The 22420-nt window shown below is 40.0% G+C and overlaps 1 protein-coding gene across 5 annotated transcripts in view; it reads right to left on the bottom strand.

The window, feature by feature from the left end:
• The window catches only part of PDLIM5 (PDZ and LIM domain 5), a 177020-nt gene that overhangs the window by 16355 nt on the left and 138245 nt on the right, over window positions 1-22420 (bottom strand). For all 5 annotated transcript variants that reach the window (XM_054990104.1, XM_054990103.1, XM_054990102.1 and 2 more), the window contains one exon: window positions 2085-2253. In XM_054990104.1, coding sequence (XP_054846079.1) covers window positions 2085-2253 — 169 coding nt within the window. The remainder of the gene's footprint in view (window positions 1-2084; window positions 2254-22420) is intronic.

Below are 22420 nucleotides of genomic sequence, written 5' to 3'. Positions count from 1 at the left end.
CCTTATCATTGGATGTTCTCAGCTGTCTTCCATTTCCTATATAAAGCAATGGGATAATTGACAGATATGACTGACCGCAATTACCCATCACCCAGAGATTGCAAGAGTCAATTACATCCTGTTGAGCCTTCCTAAATATTTCTGCACGTTTGATGCAACTGATCATAAGGTGCTGGTGATAACCGCAGGAGTCCTCTAGTTATTCACAAATTCCACTTCTTCTGGGTGGGAGTTCTTAATGGGTGATGAGATGTTCATAGCTCCTTTACAATCCTCTGAGTAGAGTCACACCAAACTCCAACCCATCTTCTATAACATCGTAGACTGTTTATTTTCTCTTAAATGAGAACACAAAACATCTTACAATATCCCCTCCTCCATTTTATCTAATTACCTGAGAGAAAGTTTATTTTCTTCATTTATTGCATTTACCTTTCTCACTGAGAGTATAGGCCAAAGACATTCAGAAATCTTCCAGGGAGAGAGAGGATTTGAAGCTGGGATTTCTACATCTTAGTCCTACATTCTAACCACCACACCATGCTAAGTTTAGTGGCTTGCAACTATACTTTTCATTAGACACAATCTTTCAGTTTTAATGCTTACTAAGAAAGTAAATGCAGCTAACTGATGGAAACTGAATCCAACAGTCTGAGGTGCTGAAGATCAGGAGACCTAATGACCAGGAGGCCTATCATTGACTGGGTAAGTTACAGTAATAACTAGAGGCCTTATTCACCTACTCCACCTGGTTAGAATGCAATGATCATTTTTGTCAAACCATATAGCTTTATTACAATATACATGTGGTGATACTTGAAGATGCTATTGGAATCTTCAGAACAAGGCAGACTGCTTTCTAATAAGCTCATGTATGCATATTTTATTTCTTGCCACCAAAGCTCACTATGGCTAATATTATTCTGTCCTGCTTTAAGAGTTCTGGTTTCTAATGCAATATATGCTACAGCTTATCCTTGTTTTATTTCCATATCTTTATATCCAGTTCTGAACATGACTTTAGAGTGCAGAACAAAAACTCCCAACAATGGTGCCATGTAGATAGGTGGGATTTAAAAAAAAATCTAAAAATGAAAAAAAAAGTGGAGGGGCCTTTTAAAAATACTCCAAGCCCCTATTTACAGGGAGTGGAACTGAGATTTTTTTCATATTGTTGAAGTTGGCACTGCAGTAGCGACCACGGGAAGAAGGGGAAAAACAGATGTGGCAAAGGGGAGACCAGTAGCCATGTGGGCAAGCATGGAGGAAAGAGGCGACAGCACAGGAAAGTGGCAGTCGGCTGGGTGAGCAGGGCAGTAGCTAAGTGGGCAAAGGGGGAGAAATGATGGTAGCAGTAGGTGAGCAAGAAATGAAGTGGAGAGAGGTGACAGCACTTGAGGCAGACAAGTGAGCAAGGGGCAGGCAATGACAAAGAAAGGAAGATGTATTAAGTGTCCAGGCAGGTGAGATGAAGAGAGTTGGTGGTGATCGAGGAACAGCAGTGGAGGATGACGGAAGACAGGCAACAGCAGAGGAGAAAAAAAGAAAGAGGAGAAGGAAGCGGGCATGGGTGGAACTTCCCTTCTGCCATTGTTCCCTCACAGCTTCCTGTTCGTCACCTCTTATTTGCTTTTCAATATATTTATTGCCTGGGTCTCAATAAATACCTAACATCACATTTATTTTTTTTGTATCAACTTCAGTTTCTGGTGCATCCTGCCCAACCCATCATTTTTCAGTAAAAACTGTTTCAAACTGTCAAAAGCTTCCAGGAGTTGATGATATACAAAAGCTTAAAGTTGTATGTATGAAAAATTATCTGATCTGTGGATCCAGAGTATCATTTAACACAGTGCTGTTTTGTACATTAACATGAGAAAGATACAAAGAAGTTGTTTTTTAACACAAATGGAATTCTATAAATGCTGGCTGCTAAAGTTACAATTGGTAGCGGTCCATCTCAAGGACAGACCTTGGACAACTCCAGTCTACCGGCTAAGAATATGCAAACAAGTAATTCGTGGAGCAATTACCTATGTCATATATAACGTAAGGCAAATACAGAAGGGGGGAAAAGTACAAACCTAATTACTTGATCGCATTGAGCACACATGGGAGTTCGCTTTCCTGCTGGGATGTGTTCTGCTCTTTGAACCAAAGAGTCTTCGTCTGTTAGGGGCATGGTGGATTTTTCACTCGTCACACTTGCTCCAGGTTTGGCACTGCTGTTCGGGCTATAACCACTTCCAGATGCTGTAAAATACAATGCAAGGAATACTCAGAAACTGTGCCTTCAATTATAAACACTATTAGCCTTACCAAATTGTCAAGACATAAAATATGTAATGAGGTCTAGAGTGTTTGGATATGTTGTATATCCATTATATCTATTATATTAGTGTTTTGATATAATAATCTCTACAATTGTCAGTACAAAGTGGATTATTCCAAGATGGGGAATTGTCAAGCCTTACTGGCTATTGTGCAACTTTGTAACAGCTGTCTATTTTGAGATGCTATTCAAAATGGGAAACCATGACTTCTCAATTGCGAATATACACATTTAGGAAGAACGAGTAAGACTGTCAAGGAATGTTGCCGTTTCATCAACGGTAAAGATTTCTTAGAAGAACAGAGATCTGACTGGATTTTAAAAGTATCATCACCATCAAGAACTTTGAGCGTTCAACAAAAAAACAATTCACCATTTCAGATCAACTGAAGAGTCATTACTGAGTTAAATGGGATATGGATGATATCTACAGTTCTTGCTGTTCTGGGTCTAGTATTAAAACTATAAGCTACTGTAAGATTACTTATGGTCTTGCTATTGCGACATACACGTTTCTAAAATACAAACCTTTAAAACACTCTGACAGAAACTATGTCATAAATCATTTCAACACTGGCACTGCATGACTCAGTAGCAAAACATCAAAATATAATATAAATGTACACTCTGATCAAATAAACTGGAGGGGAACGATATGCTCATTTCTGACACATTTGCAGAAGCAATACAAACAGAAACTTATACAGTCTAGCAGACAAAAGTTCTCAGGAAGCATGCCAAAGAGTGTACTATATTAAAAAAAATGGCTGCTTCCTTCTTTTTCTCAGCCATTGGCAATAATTAAGTAGAACAGAAGTGGGTGGTGTTTTCTTTTTAATTTGAGAACCATGCCCAAGATAAACAGTTCAGCACTTGGAAACTGCTTAAAATTCAGTATAGTTGGCCCTTTGTTTATGGAATATATTTTGCTTTTATGTTTTTTGTTGTAGCAATTTGTGTTATCATGCTAGTTATTTTAAATGATTTAAAATCCTTTTTATGATTGATGCTAATTAGTTTAATTGTATTTTATTCTCAATTTTTATGAATCAGCTATAGCCAGTATAGTATAATGGCTAGAATGTCAGACTAAGGTCTAGAGCCCTGAGTTCAAATCCTCCTCGTGCCATGAATTTCACGCTCTTTCAGCCTAACACGCTTAATAAGGTTGTTGGAGCCCCTCAGGGGAAGGGCTGGATAAAACTACATAGATGGAGCCTCTAGAGAGGCAGCAAATCCAACAAAATTATTAGGGGCATTTAATAGGTTATTCTTCCCTAGGGAAAATGGGGATACAAGATGCTTGACTGAAGACTATTCCTAACATACAGTATAAAAGTATATCAATACAGGCAGAGTTAAACATTATTAAAATTAAAAAATATATAAATTAAAGATAAGTTATCTATTATGCATTTACTGTTCTGTGGGATCAAAGCAGTAGTAACCCACCCCCCATTGCTGCCGCTTCTTTTGAGTGTTTTAATTGTACATGTCGAATCCATTATAATGTAGTTACCCACTCCTGTTTTTCCTATCCTACTAAAAAGGTCCATTCAATCACACACATTTTGTGCCTAAGTAACTGCAAGATTTGACAAAATGATGGCAATTGAGTTATTTTAGAGATAAGGTTGACACACTTTTGAAACCATTCCAGCCCCTAAAGCATTAAGAGGGCTGTACAATGATTCCCCTACCCCCAATGGAAGCCTGCTGCTGTTTACTGGTTTCTGTGATACACCTGAGATCAAAAGTGGAATTGATTATGGTAAGGCTTTTAAAAAAATAATTAAAAATTTAAAAATCAAATATTTTTAAAATGACATTCAAATAAGGAAATTTCAGCATTTACAGACTGCCAGCTCATTATCTTTGGAGCATTTTGCCAGAAGCAAGAGATTACTGCAGTTCATTCTACCTTTTAAATGCTATCAGGAATACAAATAGAGGAGGGAGGGAGGGTTTTGTCAAAACAAAGTTGATTTATTTTTGATAAATTGTACTTTTCAACTCTGCCTGGCACAATTTACTTCTTAATTTGCCGGTGCCAGCTAACAGGAACACTGTCAGAAATTTGTTCAAGATTGCTAAAGCAAATTTGAAAGCATATTTGATTATCTTTTATAGCTCTAACAATGGTATCTGACAAAGGGAGCTCTGATTCTCAAAAGCTCATACCCTGGAAATCTAGTTGGTCTTTAAGGTGCTACTGGACCCTAATCTAGCTCTAACAATGGTTCAAATACATTTCTCAATAGTTTTCACAATGTGTTTTTAAAGTATCCTTTGAAAAGATATTCTGGAACATAATGATATTTTTCTCAGAGTATAAAAATGTGGCAATGTAGAGTGAATTCACTGTATGATCACATTCAATCTGTGATCCCTCACTGGATGGGTTCACCCAACCCAGGAGGAAGAGAAAGCAGTAACCAAGAAGTTAAAAAATGTCAAAACAGGAGCGTATAAGAAAAACAGTGGCAATAAGAGGGCCCCCAAATGTTACTATTTTCCCATTCAGAATGATTTTCAGGGAATATATAATTCCACCTCCCCAAATCACATTTTTCAGCATAAAAATTGAGAATACTTGGTGCAGTCCTAGTTTTTATTACTTTGTACCAATACAAACAATAAAGAATGTTCTAGCAATACTGTACCAGCGAGGCTGAACATTCTGCTATGAAAACCAACCTAGGTATTGACTGATGTTCTCTTGCCCACAGCAACAAATACAACAGACTGAACAGTTTAATGCTCACTTAAACACAATATTAGGCGTCATGTAATGTCTATAAATAAGAAAGCTACTTCAGTCTGTAGAAGTGCCAAAGTTTCATTCTGAAGTTCTGTAATCCACTGATTAATATAACACTAGTCCCTAAACGTCGTGATGCGACGTCCTCCGTGGGTCAGTCATGACTTGGTGCTTGCACAGGGGACTCTACCTTTACCTTATTTTAGTCCCTATACAATAAACAGAGAGTATGGAAGTTTTCAGGGACAATTATGCCTTAATGAATTTTTATACAATAACAAACTCCTCCAGCTTTTCCAGACCTAAGCAATACTGGGGGAAATCGGCCAGATTACAAAGTCTAAATAAAAAAAATAATTATGCTAAATGCTTAAGATACTTTAGTCCTGTGATATCCTCCTAAAAAGCACGGGCTTAGGCAAGGAACAGGAAGGGGGGGTGCTTCAACAGCCACATTTTTTATTTCATTGAATTTGTGGAATACAATTAAAGCTTTAAATCCTCCCATGATGAAAGGCAGAACAGAAAGGATTATACTGTTATCATTTCTTAACATGACTGAGAAAGCTAGAATGTACACCATGAAAAATCAGAACAGGTGCATTTAGAGGCCCAGTTACAACTTGAGAGGGTCAGTTTCCTGCCATAGTAGCTGGCCTTTCATCTCTAAAGAACCCAGATTAAATGGGCTGTGAAGTTTCTTAATTAAAATGAGTACTCTGGGTTGGCTTGAGTCAGGTCATAATGTCATCTGCAGCACTGTACTCCACTCAAAATTAAGCAAATATTATGGAATTTCACCTCCCTTCCTCCTCACACCCTTTTTAATGGTGAGAATAGTTGGAGGTGGGGTAGGGGTATCATCATTAGGTAATCTCTCATAAAGACTGCCCACTCTCTACATCACCATACTTTTGATTGGTTTTTAAAATGTGTAGCTATTTGATGTAGAGCTTTTTAGTGGAACAGAGATTCCATTGAAGTTTTTCATGGTACAGGAGGTAATTATCAAATGGCATTTCCAGCTCAAGACAAGCTAATTCTTTTATGGAACAGGGAACGGAGTTCACTGACAGTTGTCTAGAGAATAGATGATAAAGCACAACAATGCTTGCTGCCTGTCCTACAAATATGTCAACCAGATGTAAACATGGAAAAGCATTTCTCTATCCTGAACATCTCTTGAGCCTACCAGTACCCTTAAAAGTTCAGAAAAATACAAGTTCAGCAGATGGACAGTTTTCTGACAAAGTCCATTGTGAAGATGTTAACTGGTGATGTCACTGCCGTTCATAATTCCTTGGTATGGAATATGAACCTCAGAAACTTTAAATGCTCACTTTCGATATGAAGCCTTGTGTGCATTCTCTAGCATGGAGAAGAACGTCTTCCACCAACTCAACATCTATTGTAATGGTGGCAGAGACCAAGAGAGATCGATCTCTCCTCCTCCTCCAGGCACCTGAAATACTGCTACAGCACGATGCCACTAGCCTTAGGATACACACATTTTACAGGGTTCCTGAAACATCTCCCCATGATGTGGGGGAGATGCCTTTCTACTACTGGTGAAAGAGAAGTCGCTGTGAAAAAAGAGGTTTAGGGGATAGAAATTACAAACAGTCTTAGAAACAAGAGGGGAAAGCCTCTTCTGAGGGGTTCTGGAATGGGGCCAGCAATTATGTGGTAAGTAATTCTGGAAAATGTCTGTCAGGTTCTGATTGTGTTTAAGCCAAAGAGACTCCATTTTAACTTTGTCAGTGTGTCAAGTGTGCTTCTTGCAGGTGGGAAGACTGCTGCTGGAAGCCTGGCAGAGGGAGAGGGACTGTTATCGTCTGCATGCCTTCGCCTTCCTGCCGCCCTTGAGAAACTTTCTTTTTCTCACTCTCAGGCCGTTTGTTTTGAGAACTAAGGGGGAGAATGGGGCCTGAGGGAAACTGCATACTCTGTACCTATTCCTTTGCTTGGCATTCGTAACAATTCTATAGTTCAGCTAAGATCAATGTATCTTGGAATGTGTACTCCATTTGTTGACAATCTTCAGTAAAGCCTTTTGAAATCAATGGACTTTTGCCTTATTGCAAGAGGTGGGCTAAGTTGCAGCTTTTGGTAAGCCACAGTCTGACAATGTCTAAGCAGTCTTTCTTTTCCCAAGAATCCTACCTTTCCTTGAAATTGCTGAGCCTGGGGTCATTTCCCCCATCACTATACATAGCTTGGGCTGGTTATCTCAAGGAACATCCTCACATATGACCCCCTTCTTTTCCTTTGTTAAATGTCTGAGCGAGATCTTGCCATGAATACATTTACCTAAGGCAAAAATGGTGGCTACACACAGAGCATTCTTTATGGTGATCTCTTCCTTTTGGAATGCCTGTCCTAAAGAAGCCTATCAGACCCATTCTAACAACTTTTTTTTTAATCCCAAGGAAAATCCCTCTGATTTACCAGGGTTTTGCAACTGTGGGTCTTTGAAGATACTTTTGTGTAAATTTGTGCAGTTTCATGTCACAGCCATGTATCAGTAGGGAAAGAACTTTAAGTCTATGCAGGGAAGGGTACAGCTACTTAAAAAAAAACCCAGCTGACTATAGATGGCACTTCCTGGAGAGAGGAGATGCTAAGTTTCAGCTTTTTCGGGACGAGATGCCACCACACAAACAAGAGGGATAGCATTAGAGAATTTGCAGACTCCTCTAGAAAGCTGAGTGAGAAGAACAATGAGAGATTGGTACAGGTGAGATCTAGGAAGTGAAAAAGGGAGCATCCACTGGGAGCTCTGCTTATTTTATTATTATCCACTCCCACCTGTATCTTCTTTTCCATCACACATCCCATGTTGTTCGGTCTGCCCCACAAGAGGTATTTTGCTCATGGACTCATCTTTGACTCTTCCCCTGCCCCCTTTCAAAGCACTGAAGCAACACCTGAGCTGATTTTGAACTGCCAGCACCAAGGCTAATCATAGCCGCCCATGAGAAGTTGGTGTCAAATGCTACTCTTTTGATCAAGATAGCACCTCCTCTGCAGAAGTATATGTTACACTGGAGAATCATGCCCATTAACTAATCAAGCCTTAACAGCTTTTTACCATTACCCCTTTGCCATGGGGTGAACAGGGGTGTCAGTTTTACTTTCAGATAACAGTCTGAATGTTACTTATTTGCATATATTTCCATCTATTACAAATGCTGAATGTGACTGTATCTAAAAAGCAACTACTTCTTACAAGCAGGATCATTTATGAATTTTAAAAAGGTTAAACATTTATGCCAATCTTTGTAGAAAGAGACTAAATTTTGCATTTCTGTTTGCTGTCTCTCTGTGTGTTATATGCCGTCAAGACACTTCCAAGTTCTGGCGACCCCACCTCTAAAATATCCTAACATTAACAGCATTGCTTAGATCTTGCAAACTCTGTACATGCATATAAAAAATCATCCTCTCTTACTGCATCCTGTTGAATGGTTGCTATCAACCTTACCAATCCATTTTTATCCCACCATTCCTCTAAGGAGCTCAGGGTGGCAAACATAGTTCTGAATACCACCCTCACCCATTTGTCCTAATAATTACCCACTAGGGTTTGGTTGTGTGCAACTGGTTCAAGTACATCCAGTGAGTATCATGGTACATATGAAGCTGTATCATGCAAGTCAAGCCCTAGTCTTACTGATGCCAGCACCACATTGGTTCTCACAAGCATCCATTGGCTTCTCCAGAGGTGGCGCAAGGGTCTGCCACGCTTGCGGCAGGCCGGCCGGGCGCCCCCGCGCGCGCACGAGTGTGCGTGTGCACCGGCCTGCGTGATGACATGACATCATCACGGGAGCGCACGCACCACCGCCGGCCCAATTGCTGCGGCAAGCAGCCTCCGAGCTCTCCCGCTCGGTTGCCTGCGCCGCCGCAGATGCCTGCCCGTGGTGGCTGCGCCTGGCCGGGGGCTTGTGCTGGCGGCGGCAGCAACGCGGGGTGGGTGGGATAGGAGGCTGGTGCTTTGAGGCGCGCGCTCCCGCCCGCCGCACCTCCTCCGGCGCTCCCTCCGGCACCCCGCGCCTGCGGCCACCGCCTACCTGGCCTTAATAGGTGCACCGGCCCTGGGCTTCTCTTCTCCCCGGTACCAATGAGTTTTGGGCCACAGCCAATACAAAGGCATAATACCAGGAGAAAGGCGGCAAGATAAGCATAATCCTACATCAATTTATTTTGCTCACTAGAAACAATCGAAACCTCAGAGAAAAAATCCTCTCCAGGTACCTGGCTATCAGACCATTAATCAGGGCTTCTACAAAATTAACAGGAGTACAGTTAATACTATGCAGAGCATATCATAAGGAAAGTTGCATTAGATTTAAAAGAAGGTGGAGGGAAAATTGGTGGAACATTAACAATTTGAGATATGCAGATGACACCAGGTTACTAGCAGAAAATAGTGAAATCTTGAAATGACTACTGATGAAGGTTAAAGGAGAAAGCACCAAAGCAGGATTACAGCTGAACATCAAGAAGACAAAAGTAATGACTACTTAGGAATTATACAATTCTAAAGCTGACAATGAGGAAATTGTTCAAGATTTTCTATTTCTTGGTTCAATCATTGACCAAAAGGGAGATTGCAATCAAGATATCAGAAGTAGGACTTCCGGTTTGGGATTCATGGAGGTCTAACGCAGCTCCACTTGCGGAGCTGACCGGACTGCCGTTTTAACCGGCCGGTGGGGTGAAAATAGCCCGCGGCCGACTGCTCTCAGGCGGGGAGCAGGCAAAGAACGCTCAAGACCCTAGGGTGAGTTAGATCTCGGACGAGGGGGGGCTCTACACAACGGGTCCCCTCCCGATCCTTGAGGTCCCACCTTGCGACGGGTCGGCTATAATCTCTGCGGCAGTTTTGGGGCCAATTCGGCTGGCATAAGACCTACATACCCAAGCTTCGATTGGGGGAAGAAGCTGAGAGGAGAACTTAAAATCGAAACAGCGATTACAACCCGAGAAAAGTGAAGAGAAGGTAAAGATCATTATCTTCTGATACGGGACAGATTGATAAAAACAGAGAGGAAAAAAAGTAGATTTTTAAACTGCAACAGACTAGCGAAAAGGAGGGGAAGACTCGGCAGGAATTGTATTTGAAAAGAGACTAAGTTTAAAGAAGTTATTAAAGAAATCGGACTATTGTTTTGAATACTTGTGGCTTTGGAGCTGTGAGAAAAAGACACCATCGCGAGATCTGCTGTGGGAAGACGGGAGACAGGAAGTGCGTAATAACAATAGAGCGGCTGGAGAGAAGCGGCCCTTGCTGGAGGGCAGGAAGTAGGGAATCGCCATTTTTGAAAGGGGAAGGGTCGCGGCTTCAGCGGAAAAGGAAGTAGGCCATCTTGGATTACAAAATCATAGAGAAACCATAGAGAAAAGACGCCCGACATTTTGGACTCTTTAAAATTTAATTTTTGCAAGAAGACCGGGACATTTAAAACAGAAAAACGTTAAATTTTACGCCACGGAGTTAAGGAAGAGAGCGGATTCGTGGGAGCGAGCTAAAGCAAGCCCCACGATGTCAAAAAAAGAGTGGCAATCGGCAATAGAAAACCTGGATAAAAACCTGGACAAAAAACTTTTAGATATGATTAAAGAACTTAAGGACACGAAATTGGAGCTGATAAAAGAGGTTAAAGAGGTTACACAGACAGTAAAATCGGAGCTGTCAGAAGTGAAAAAAGGTATGGAAACAATACGAAGTGAATTACAAGGAACGCAGCAGAGAGTTAAAACAGTAGAAGACGCGATGGAGAATTTAGCAGACACGCAACAAACAGAGATGAGATTGGTGAAGGGGAGAATGTCAGTTGCAGAAACTAAACATATGGAGAAGCAGCTACGTTTTCGTGGCTTGCCAGAAGTGGAAGGAAAGTCAGCGCAAGAACAGATGACTGAGGTGTTGGCTGAATACCTGGGGAAAGAGGAGGAGGAAGTTGTGGCTATCCTAGATGTGGCATACCGTGTGAATTCGAGAATTGCAACCCAGAGGAAATTACCAAGAGATGTGATTGTGCAGTTTACAACACGAAATATGAAAGAGAGGATTGTGACAAAACAGTTTCAAGATCCATTGGAGATTGATGGCAAGACGATCATTATAATGAAGGAACTGCCCAGATCAGTGTTATTAGATCGGAAAAAATACAAAGTGCTAATTCAGATTTTGAAGGACATGAAAATCAGGTACAGATGGGAGCTACCAGAAGGAGTGTCCTTTGAGTTTGGAGGGGCCAAAAAACGCATTAGATCTGAGCGAGAGATGGAGCGATTTATTAAGGACAATGAAAAAGACTTACCAACAAGATTATGAGTATGGAGTGTAAAGTATTATCTTGGAATGTAAATGGATTAAACTCACCGAATAAGAGGAAAAACATTTTTCACTGGCTACTAAAACAAAAATGTGACATTGTTTGTTTGCAAGAGACCCATATTAGAAAACAGGATGTAAAATATTTAAAATCTGGAAAACTGGGCAAAGAATTTGTAGCGGCCTCTAATAAGAAAAAAAGAGGAGTGGTGCTGTACATAAAAGAGGAGCTACAGCCAAAATTTGTTATGAGAGATGTGGAAGCTAGATTTGTAGCAGTGGAATGTATTTGGAATTTAAAGAGAGTGTTGGTAGTCGGACTTTATGCACCTAACGGTGCAAAAGAAAGCTTCTTTGAGGACTTGAGGAAGCATTTAGACGATTTTGCATATGACCAGATAATTCTTGCTGGAGACTTCAATGGAGTGACAGACTTGGAACTAGATAAAAAGACTACAACGGCACAAAAGAAAAGAGGACTATTACCAAAGCTTTTTTTTGAGTTGATTCAACAAGAGACTCTCGAAGATGTATGGAGGACAGAATATCCTAAAAGCAGACAGTTTACTTTTTATTCTGCAAGGCATTCTACATTATCAAGAATTGATATGATCTGGGCCTCAAAAGACTTAGCGTTATGGACTAAGGAGGTAGAAATAATGCCGATGGTAGGCTCAGATCACAACCCAATTATGTGGAAATTTGGAAAAAGGAGAAAAAGGAAAGCATGGAGAATAAATGAGGACTTGTTACAGGAAAGAGAGAATATGGAAATATTGAGAAGAGAGACAAAGTTTTTTATACAATACAACGTGAATAAAGAAGTACCAACCAATAAAGTTTGGGATGCTTACAAGGCGGTTATAAGGGGCATACTAATGGACTTAAATGGTAGAGCAAGAAAGAAGAAAGAGGAGAAAAGACAAGAGATTGAGGAGAAAATAAAAGCCAAAGAAATACAGCTAAAAAAGAGACCAGGGAAAAAGAAAGTATATCAGGAAATTAAAATACTTCAAGAACAGCTAACAGCAATGAGCAATAAAGAATTGGAGTGGAATCTTAAAAGACTGAATCAAAAAGCGTTTGAGGGCGCTAATAAACCTGGGAAGTACCTGGCATGGCAATTGAAGAAGAAAAGGGAAAAGAAAATAATAAATAAAATTTGTGAAGACAACAAAACGTATTTGGAGCAGACTACCATTAGTAGAGCCTTTTATAAATTCTACGCTAAGCTGTATAATAAAAAAGAAGTAAACAAAGAATCAATAGCGTCATATTTGGAGAAAACCAAACTTCCAGAAATCTCGGAAGCTTGGAGAAATAAGTTGAACAGTGAAGTAACTGACGAGGAAATAAGTAAGGCAATACAATCTGCAAATCTAGGAAAGGCGCCAGGGCCAGATGGACTTACGGCTAAATTTTATAAGACAATGGCTAATGAACTGGCACCATTCCTAAAAGAGGTGATGAATGGGGTTTTAAGGGATCAAAGGATTCCAGATACTTGGAGTGAAGCGAACATATCATTGATCCCAAAAGAGGGCCAAGACCTGACTAACGTGAAAAATTATAGACCTATATCGCTACTCAATAATGACTATAAAATTTTTGCGAAGATATTGGCGGAGAGATTGAAGGGGTGGCTCTCGGAAGTTATAGAGGAGGAACAAGCAGGCTTTTTGCCAGACAGACAAATAAGAGACAATTTAAGGACAGTGATCAATGCTATTGAATATTATGACAAGCGTTGTGACAAAGAGGTTGGTTTCTTCTTTGTAGACGCTGAAAAAGCGTTTGACAATTTAAACTGGGACTTTATGTTTGCCACTATGGAAAAGCTACAATTGGGAGAAAGATTCATCAGAGCAATTAAGGAAATTTACAGAGACCAGACTGCAGCAATCGTGGTGAATGATGAATTGACCAAGAAATTGACGATAAGTAAAGGAACAAGACAAGGTTGCCCGTTATCTCCATTGTTGTTCATTCTAGTATTGGAGATTCTGATGATACAAATACGTCAAGATGAGGAAATTCGTGGAATAAAAATAAAGGACTATTCATATAAGGTCAGAGCATTTGCGGATGACATAATGTTAATTGTAGAGGACCCATTGGAGAACATGCCAAGAGTGATAGATAAGATCAAGGAGTTTGGAGACTTGGCAGGTTTTTATATTAACAAAAAGAAGTCAAAGATATTATGTAAAAATATGACTAAGCAGAAACAACAATTATTAACGGAAACAACGGACTGTGAAGTAACAAGTAAAGTGAAATATTTGGGAGTCGAATTAACTGCAAAGAACATAGATCTATTCAAAAACAATTATGAAAAACTATGGACTCAGATAGAGAGAGACTTGATTAAATGGAATAGACTGAATTTGTCATGGTTGGGCAGGATTGCAGCAGTTAAGATGAATGTGTTACCAAGAGTAATGTTTTTGCTACAGACAATACCAATCATCAGAGACTCTAAACAATTTGAAAAATGGCAGAGGAAAATATCAGATTTTGTTTGGGCAGGCAAGAAGCCTCGAGTGAAAGTGAAAGTTTTACAAGATGCAAAGGAAAGAGGCGGAATGCAACTGCCCAATCTGAGACTTTATCATGATGCAATCTGCCTAGTTTGGTTGAAAGAATGGATGACATTAAAGAACAAGAAACTACTAGCCCTAGAGGGATATAAAAAAATATTTGGATGGCACGCATATTTATGGCATGACAAAGTAAAGGTCAACTCGATGTTCCTGCATCACTTTGTACGGAGAAGTCTATACATAATCTGGAAGAAGTACAGAATTTATCTACAAGAAGGAACTCCCTTGTGGGTGGTTCCGTATGAGGTGATAGACCCGAGAGCTGTTGATAATGAACAACAATGTTTAACGTACAAAGAAATAACTAAAACTGAAGCATCCAAACTCAGAATAAAGACACAAGAGGAACTATCACCTAACTACGACTGGTTCCAGTATAGACAGATCAGAGACTTATATAATTCGGACTCTGTAAAGGGAGGTATACGAATAGAGAATTCGGAACTAGAGCAGACCCTTCTTAAAGAAGATAAGAAAAGAATATCCAAGGTATACCAAGTACTGCTGAAGTGGTATACCGAGGATGAGATAGTTAAAACACAAATGGTGAAATGGGCTATAAACTTTAATAAAGAAATAACAATGGAGGCATGGGAATACTTGTGGAAAACTACAATGAAGACAACGACATGTACTAATATCAAAGAGAACATCTACAAAATGATCTATCGTTGGTACATGACACCAAAGAAGATTGCGCTAGGGAATTCGAATACTTCTAATAAATGCTGGAAATGTAAGAAGCATGAGGGCTCCCTCTATCATATGTGGTGGTCGTGTGAGGTAGCTAGGCAGTACTGGGGGGAAATAATAAGAGAAATGAGTGAAATTTTACAATTTCAAATTAATAAGAACCCAGAACTCCTGCTACTGAACTTGGGAATGGAGGGAATTCCAGCCCAATACAGGACGTTGATATTTTATATGACAGCAGCAGCTAGACTTTTGTATGCGCAAAAATGGAAAGTACAAGAAGTGCCAACTATTGAAGATTGGATTTACAAATTGCTGTATATGGCTGAAATGGATAAGATGACAAGAAAACTGAGAGATCTGGACTCAGGGCAGTTCAACACAGACTGGGAGAAGCTGAAACAACACCTGGAGAAGAAATGGGAGGTGGGAGGAAAACTGTGGCAGTTTGAGAACTACTGAAGCACTGAAGTAGAGGGGGGAGACTTTACCGGGGGGAGAAGAGATAAATGTGAATTAATAAGCAGTCAGATTAATAGATTGATATATATATAGATATATATAGGTTAACAAACAGAACATAGATATAAAATAATTAACTATAAGGATTAAATATAAGGATTGATTAACTAACAATATTTTCTTTCTTTTGGGTAAGTTTTGTACCAAACTGAATGTCTGAAGATATAGATGAGTCAAATTGATTGACTACGTGATGAGAGATATATAGAATTATTACAAAAAGATAGAATGAGTAATATATAGAGAATAAGTCAAATTGTTTGATATAAATGAATGTATGATCTATATGGTTTATGATATATAGAAATATTTGAAATTGAAAAATGGGATAAATTGTTTATCTAAGATGGAAACAAAGACTTACAGTTTGGGCATACAATGTTAAAAATAGTTAAGGATGTACTGCTTAGAATAATGGAGAATATATATTTGTTTTAGATAGAGGAAGCTAATAAAAGTAAGGGAAAGGGGACAAAGGGTTGGAAAGCTGTTGGAAGTCAACAAAAGGGGGGGGGGAAAGGGAGGGGGTTAGAGATGAAAAAATTGGGGAAAATTGAATGTAAATGTAAAAATAATGGATTCTAACCCAATAAAAAAATTTTTCAAAAAAAAAAAAGATATCAGAAGTAGAATGAGATTTGGAATAGCAGCCATGAGGGAATGAGAAAAGATCCTTAAAGATAAGAATGTCTCTCTGGGGACCAAGACCAAGGTAATCCGAACTATGGCATTCCCAATTACCATGTATGGATGTAAAAGATGACAGGAAGAAAAATGATCCATTTGAAATGTGGTGATGGTGGAGAGTTTTGCAGATACCATGGATGATCAAAAAGATAAATGAGTTCTAAATCAAATCAAGCTTGAATTCTCCCTAGAAGCTAAAATGACAAAACTGAGGCTATTGTACTTTGGTCACATCATGAGATGACAACTCTCTCTAGAAAAGTCAATAATGCTGGGAAAACTGGAAGGCAGTAGGAAAGGAAGACCTAAAACAAGATGACTTGACACAATAAAAGGAGCCACGTCTTCCAGTTTGCAAGATCTAAGTAATGACAGGACGTTTTGGAGGTCTTTAATTCATGGGGTTGCCATTGGTCAGAGGTGACTTGACAGCACAAAACACACACACACAGTTAATACAAAGAACACTAGCAGCCAAACCTTGGAAAGAACTAAAGTACACAGTTTCCCCTCTATCCAGTGTATGTGTGTTAACCTGAGAAAGATTGAGGACACACTTCAAGTACTTGATGAACAAGGCTGTTGTCCACAATAGAGATGGGCACGAACAGCCCAATCAGCTGTTCATGAACAAGCTGTTCCTGAGGCCCCATTCTAAATGAACAGGTGGTTGTTGCAAGCCTCGTTTGTTGCTGTTCGTCAAGCCAGACAATCTGGCACCTGCAATCAATTCCCTTCGCAACTGGAGGCAGGGACTGCCTGAACTCTGTCTGAACTCCTGCTGTTGCCCTGGAAACCCCAATCTAAGCCCAATTTAGCTTGATAGGCAGGTCTTCCTTTCAAGTGTGGAGCTCCAAATTTGTTGCAAGGAAGCAAAGAGCAGGGGGGAGGGGGGCTCCCAGCTCTGGTTTTGCAGACAGTGAGGGAGAGACAGTTGCTGTTGGCATTTTGAGACGGAGACAGGGAGAGTGCATTGGAGCTTGAATTTTCTTTGTGTGTGGTGGGATAGGGATCTACCTCTTCAAGTTCCAGGGCTGCTGCCAGGCTCTGGGGCCAAGCTATTATTTATTACTGGTCCATTTCCTGCTGCCTGCTCAGGTAAGGTTTCTGGGAGTGGTGCGATAGGGATCTACCCCTTCAGGTTCCAGGGCTGCTGCCAGGCTCTGGGGCCAAGCTATTATTTATTATTGGTACATTTCCTGCTGCCTCCTCAGGTAGGGTTTCTGGGAGTGGTGTGGTAGGGATCTTGATGGCTGGAGGGGAGCCTGCTAGCCCCCACGAACAATGAACAATGAACATGTTCGTGATCAGGTCAGGTTCATCAATGATCGTTGTTCATTGTTTGTGGAAGGCAACGAACAACGAACACCATGTTCGGGTTTTTTTCTGTTCGTGCCCATGTCTAGTCCGCAATTACTTATGCCACCATCTATTTGTTCATCTTTAAACTGTCACAAGATTCCATTTATTTTTCCCGCAACAGATTAGTATGACAACTTCTCTGGAATTTCATGCTAAATCTTATAATTTGTGACAGTCATGGTCATACAGATTTACACCCACGTTAATACATAAAAGAAATTCGACACAGCCAGCCATACAATAATTAGCTGAATACTTTTAAAAAGAAACAAGTATTTAGGTATTTATTTATAGTCTGCCTGTCTCAAGGCGGCTTACATAGTGTAAGTCAATATGAACTATGGCTGGAACATCCCATAAACAATGCAACAGGTTATAGCAACAGTCAGTACACAGTAGTATAATCTGCAATCCCTATCCCTTTTCCAAAGTACCTCTCTGAACCATTTTAATACAGTACAGCCTTCCTACCTGTGTAAAAAAATCCCTCTGAATAATTCAGTTTTGCATAGTTTCTGGAAAGCCAAGCCTTCCTAACTTCATCAACCAAGCCACTCCACAAGGCAGGGACCACAATGGAGAATGCATGTGTGTGGATGGTTTCTGATTTTGCCCATTTGCAGGGTTGTACCTTATTCAGAGGGCCTGAGTAAAGCTGACGTGTACAGAAGATCCAGTATAAGAGGTCCAAAGCTGGTTTTCTCCATGACATGTGTCAATATTATTTGTACCGTGCTTTTACAACAAACATTGCATAACAAATAAAAGATGAAAAAGGAGAATGCCTTCACAATGACTCTCTCTTTTGTGGGACAGCTGAGTATTTTTAGCCTATTTTAATTGATAGCCACCTACTTAAAAAAATCCAAAAATATTTTACTTGCACAGTGATTTTAGAAGGTTAATATTTCACATTACATGTAAATACCCAGGCTTAAACAGTTGACATTTATGAATAGCTTTGCTGTGGTTTCACAATAGACTCTGCTTGGCTACAGTGGAATTCACATTAGTTAACTTGTGAGCACGTCTGGTATGCTGTCCTGTGACAGAAAAACAATTTGGAATTATTAATACCAGACCATCCATCCATCAGAATCAAACTCCTCTAGTGTTGCTATTGAATCCACAGTTACAAAATAGTTATTGGCTACTGAAGAAAAAGGTGTTCACTTAGATTTGCATCCACTTTGTTCTAGAGACTCTTTACAGGCAATGCAGTTAAAAACAAAGTATAAATCTGTACTGTGCTTCATTTCAGTAACACAGTAGAAAATGGTTTGTAAAACAGAAGTCCCATTTCACAAATACACTATTCCATTCCTGCTCCAGTATTCTTACCAGTCAAAAAACCCCATTAAGGATATAACAACCCTTTTCAAAATTTTCCTAACCAGGGTTGGAGATGGTCACAACAGGGAGTGATTCCATAAACCAAGGAATAGTTATTGACGAAGCATACATTACCTCTACTGATCACAAATTTATCTCATCCTATCTCTAAGGTTCTCAGAATAGTATACATACTTTTCCTTTCCTCATTTTATTTTCATAACAACTCTGTGAGGTTGGTTATCTTGAGAGCATGTGACTGGCCCAATGTCACTCATGACCAAGTGGGATTTGAATCCTGGTTTCCCAGATTTTAGTCTAATCCTCCAACTACTGTACTACATTGGTCTCAAGTTTATCTGCAAATGATTTTTAAAAGCCTGCATCCCTTCAATGGACCACAAGAAGCTGATCAATCTAATCTGCACGGAAATAACTTTGGATATAACTACGGCCTGGGTAAACTATGTGCTTGGTGAGTTGTACTATCAGTCTATCAAATTGTAGGGAGGAGGTCAGAGCCAAACTACAAGTGACGAATGACACTTGAACAGCAAGTGAACAGACTCACATGTATTCCTCCCTGTTCACTTGCGCTCCACTTGTGCTCCACTTGATCACGTAAGTGGAGCGCAAGTGAACAGGGAGGAATACGCGTGAGTCTGTTCACTTGCCATTCAAGTGTCATTCGTTACTTGTAGTTTGGCCCTCAGATACTTCACTAAGGGACCATATACTTCACTGCTATGTTGCCTTACGTACTATCTGTTGTTTTAGGTATGTGCTCCTATGTGCTACCTGTGCTTCAAGTATGATCTTACTGAGTAGTTTTATGTTGTCTAATGTCAGTCCTAGAAGGGCTTGTGTTCTGTTTCTTCAACTCTGTATTGGATTCTTGCTAATGTTATATCTTTGTAAACTTGTATTTATTTACCCTATGGCATTGTTTACGGAAATGTCCTTGATACTGACTCTACTAATCTCGCAGTGTGTAATCCGCCTTGAGTCTCAATGAGAAAGGCAAACTATAAATGACACAAATAAATAAATAAAAATTCAGGTTGGGGTAGGTGGGAAAATGACTGATTTTAAAACATTTAGTCCGTATTATGAACAGTCCCTCTGTGAAAAATGTAAAGTGATGGGTTTTTCAGAGTGAGAAATTTTTGTTTGGGTTATAACATATATATTCTGCAGCCTTGCTAAGGCTGCAAACTTATCAGCATTACCAAGCTAAGGTTTACAGATGAAGCATCTCCAAGAAAAACTCAACATGCTTCTGGAAGTGGTAATCCTGTGGGTGGTGTTCTTCCTTATGAATTAGTTCTCAACCAAGAGTTCTACATGCTGCAGATGGCTAAACAAGCTATCTTTTGTCTAAAATGTCAGGCTGATTTTGTGTGACCACATGTGACTATTCCAGAATTCTAATGTACAAGGGTCGTGTGATAATGCAAGACAGAAACAACAGGGCTTATTTGCACCGCGAGGAAAACCACTGATTTTTAACCTTGACTTAGCTGTAAGTAAGCAAACTATATTTTTATTTTTGTGAGCAGTAGCAGTAATACGAACATTAAACATTGCTGTAAAACTTAGGAACTGAAGCATTTCATAGATTAGCTTGTTGCAAATTTGTTGAAGCAGTTTAGATAAGCAGAAAACAACTTAAGTGATATTTGAACAGATATTACATGTTCAAGAGTCAACCTGACCTTCATTATTTAACCTGAAATCACAGAAAATAAAATACATTTTTAAATGAGCAAATAGGTAGGCTTGCGTTTTCAGATTTGACTCATCTTTGAAATTTCCCCATTGATAATTTCCTGAATTTTAAAACAGGTTTACTTTTAAAGGTGACTCAGAAGTTTGGGAGTAAATCCAAACATACCATTTCTGGGGTTTTGAAGTACAGGGAAACAGATTTAGCAAGGACAAAGCTGAAGGTCCACAGAATGGAACCAGGAAGCAGAACGGGTGTCTGAATGCAAACATATGTCTGGAATCAGCTTTATGGCTCTTTGTTTAGTTCTGAAATGCTTGGTTTATTTTGATCCAAGCAGTGACCCGCTGAGCAGTTTCCACTGGCAGAGAAAGGTGGTTGCTTTTAATTCAGTCTCAAGAAAGTTGAAGGTTGCCATTTTTGTGATACACAGACTTATTTTGTTGATTGTTCAAGATTGTTTTTAAACAGTTTTGCCATCATGGGGACAAAACAAGGTAGGAGTAGAAACAAAATGTGGGGAGGTAAAAGAAACGAGAGATTAGCTTAGTTTTGGCTATGATCATGCTCAAATCCCTTATAAAGTGCTGGAGTTTTATTTCTGATTTCTCAGATTTCTTGGATAAATGTATGATATACATAAAACACAGACCACCAGAACAGCAAGATTTGAGTCCAGCAGCATCTTAGAGTCCAACTAGATTTCCAGGGTGTGAACTTTCAAGAGTCAAAGCTTCAGACCCCCCAGAAATTACTTTATATTAAAAAGCTGATCTACAGGTTTATGGCTCTTCAATTTTCAATTAAATGCCTCAAATGCAAATTTGGACCATAAAACAATTCTTTAATATTAATGAATTCGCTCACTGCTTATCTTCTAAAGGGGAGATGGTTTTACCCTGTGACTTTCCCGGGTGAGTAGCCATATTGGTCTGTGGTAGAAGAGCAAGACTTGGGTCCAGTAGCATCTTAGAGTCCAACTAGATTTCCAGGGTGTAAGTTTTTGAGAGTTAAAGCCCACTCCATGTATCTGACAAAGGGAGGTTTGAATCCTGAAATCTCATACCCTGGAAATCTAGTTGCTCTCTGAGGTACTACCAGACCCAAATCTTGCTGTTTCCCAGTGCAGTAATTAACCCTGAATGGCAGGAGGAGTCACCCACAGTCTCCTGCCCAGAGCTAAAATGTACTAATCTTGAGAGTGAGTAACTTGTTTGGGTGTGTGTGTGCTGTAATGTGCTGTAAAGTAGTGGAAAGATTCAAGTTTTGCATTATTCCTTAGAAGCACTCTGCAAATTGGCAGAAGTTTTTTTTTAAGGCCTTGTGTTATTGTGCAATTCCTCTTCAGCATCATGCATTTACCTGAAAGGGGGGGGGCGCGGAGTGGGCAAGGATTCATGATGGAGGAGAGACAGCAATGGAGAAGGGGGTGATGCTAATGCATGCCTGGTGGGAAAAGGAGAAAACAGCCAACACTGGGCTACGCTGTGCTATATGGAATCTCTGTTGCATGTTTGAATTGAGAAAATATTGCACGGCAACATGATGAGGACACTTAAACTCCCTAGTGTGGAGACACCTTTGGTTGGCACGGATGCGGATAATACACTACCCCCTAGGAGGAGAATGTGGAAACTTTATTTGCTTCATTTATAGCCCGCCTTTCTCCCCAGTGGGGACCCAGAGTCGCTTACACTGTTCTCCTCTCCTCTATTTTATCCTTAAAACAACTCCTTTGAGGTAGGTTAGGCTGTGTGACTGGCCCAAGGACACCCAGCAAGCTTCTGTGGCAGAGCGAGGATAGAAACCGGGGTCTCCCAAATCCTGGTCACTCTAACCACAATGCCACACTGGCTCTCGGGGTGCAAACCTACACGGTGTGCTGTCAATCTCTTAACTGGCAGAAGTGATTGGAATTTTATGCCATTCTCATTTTGTTGCTGCAAACAGCCCTTAGCTGAGATTGGGGATAAAAACACAAATGGCTTATCTTGTCATTCACTGGTGTCCCTTGTTGTTCCATTTCCCAAGTGTGTGTGTGTGTGTGTGTGGTGGGTGG

This window comes from Eublepharis macularius, chromosome 10, assembly GCF_028583425.1.
Source record: "Eublepharis macularius isolate TG4126 chromosome 10, MPM_Emac_v1.0, whole genome shotgun sequence".
NCBI lineage: Eukaryota > Metazoa > Chordata > Lepidosauria > Squamata > Eublepharidae > Eublepharis > Eublepharis macularius.
The sequence above is the reverse complement of the archived record's forward strand: the minus strand, read 5'-3'. Positions and strand labels throughout refer to the sequence as shown.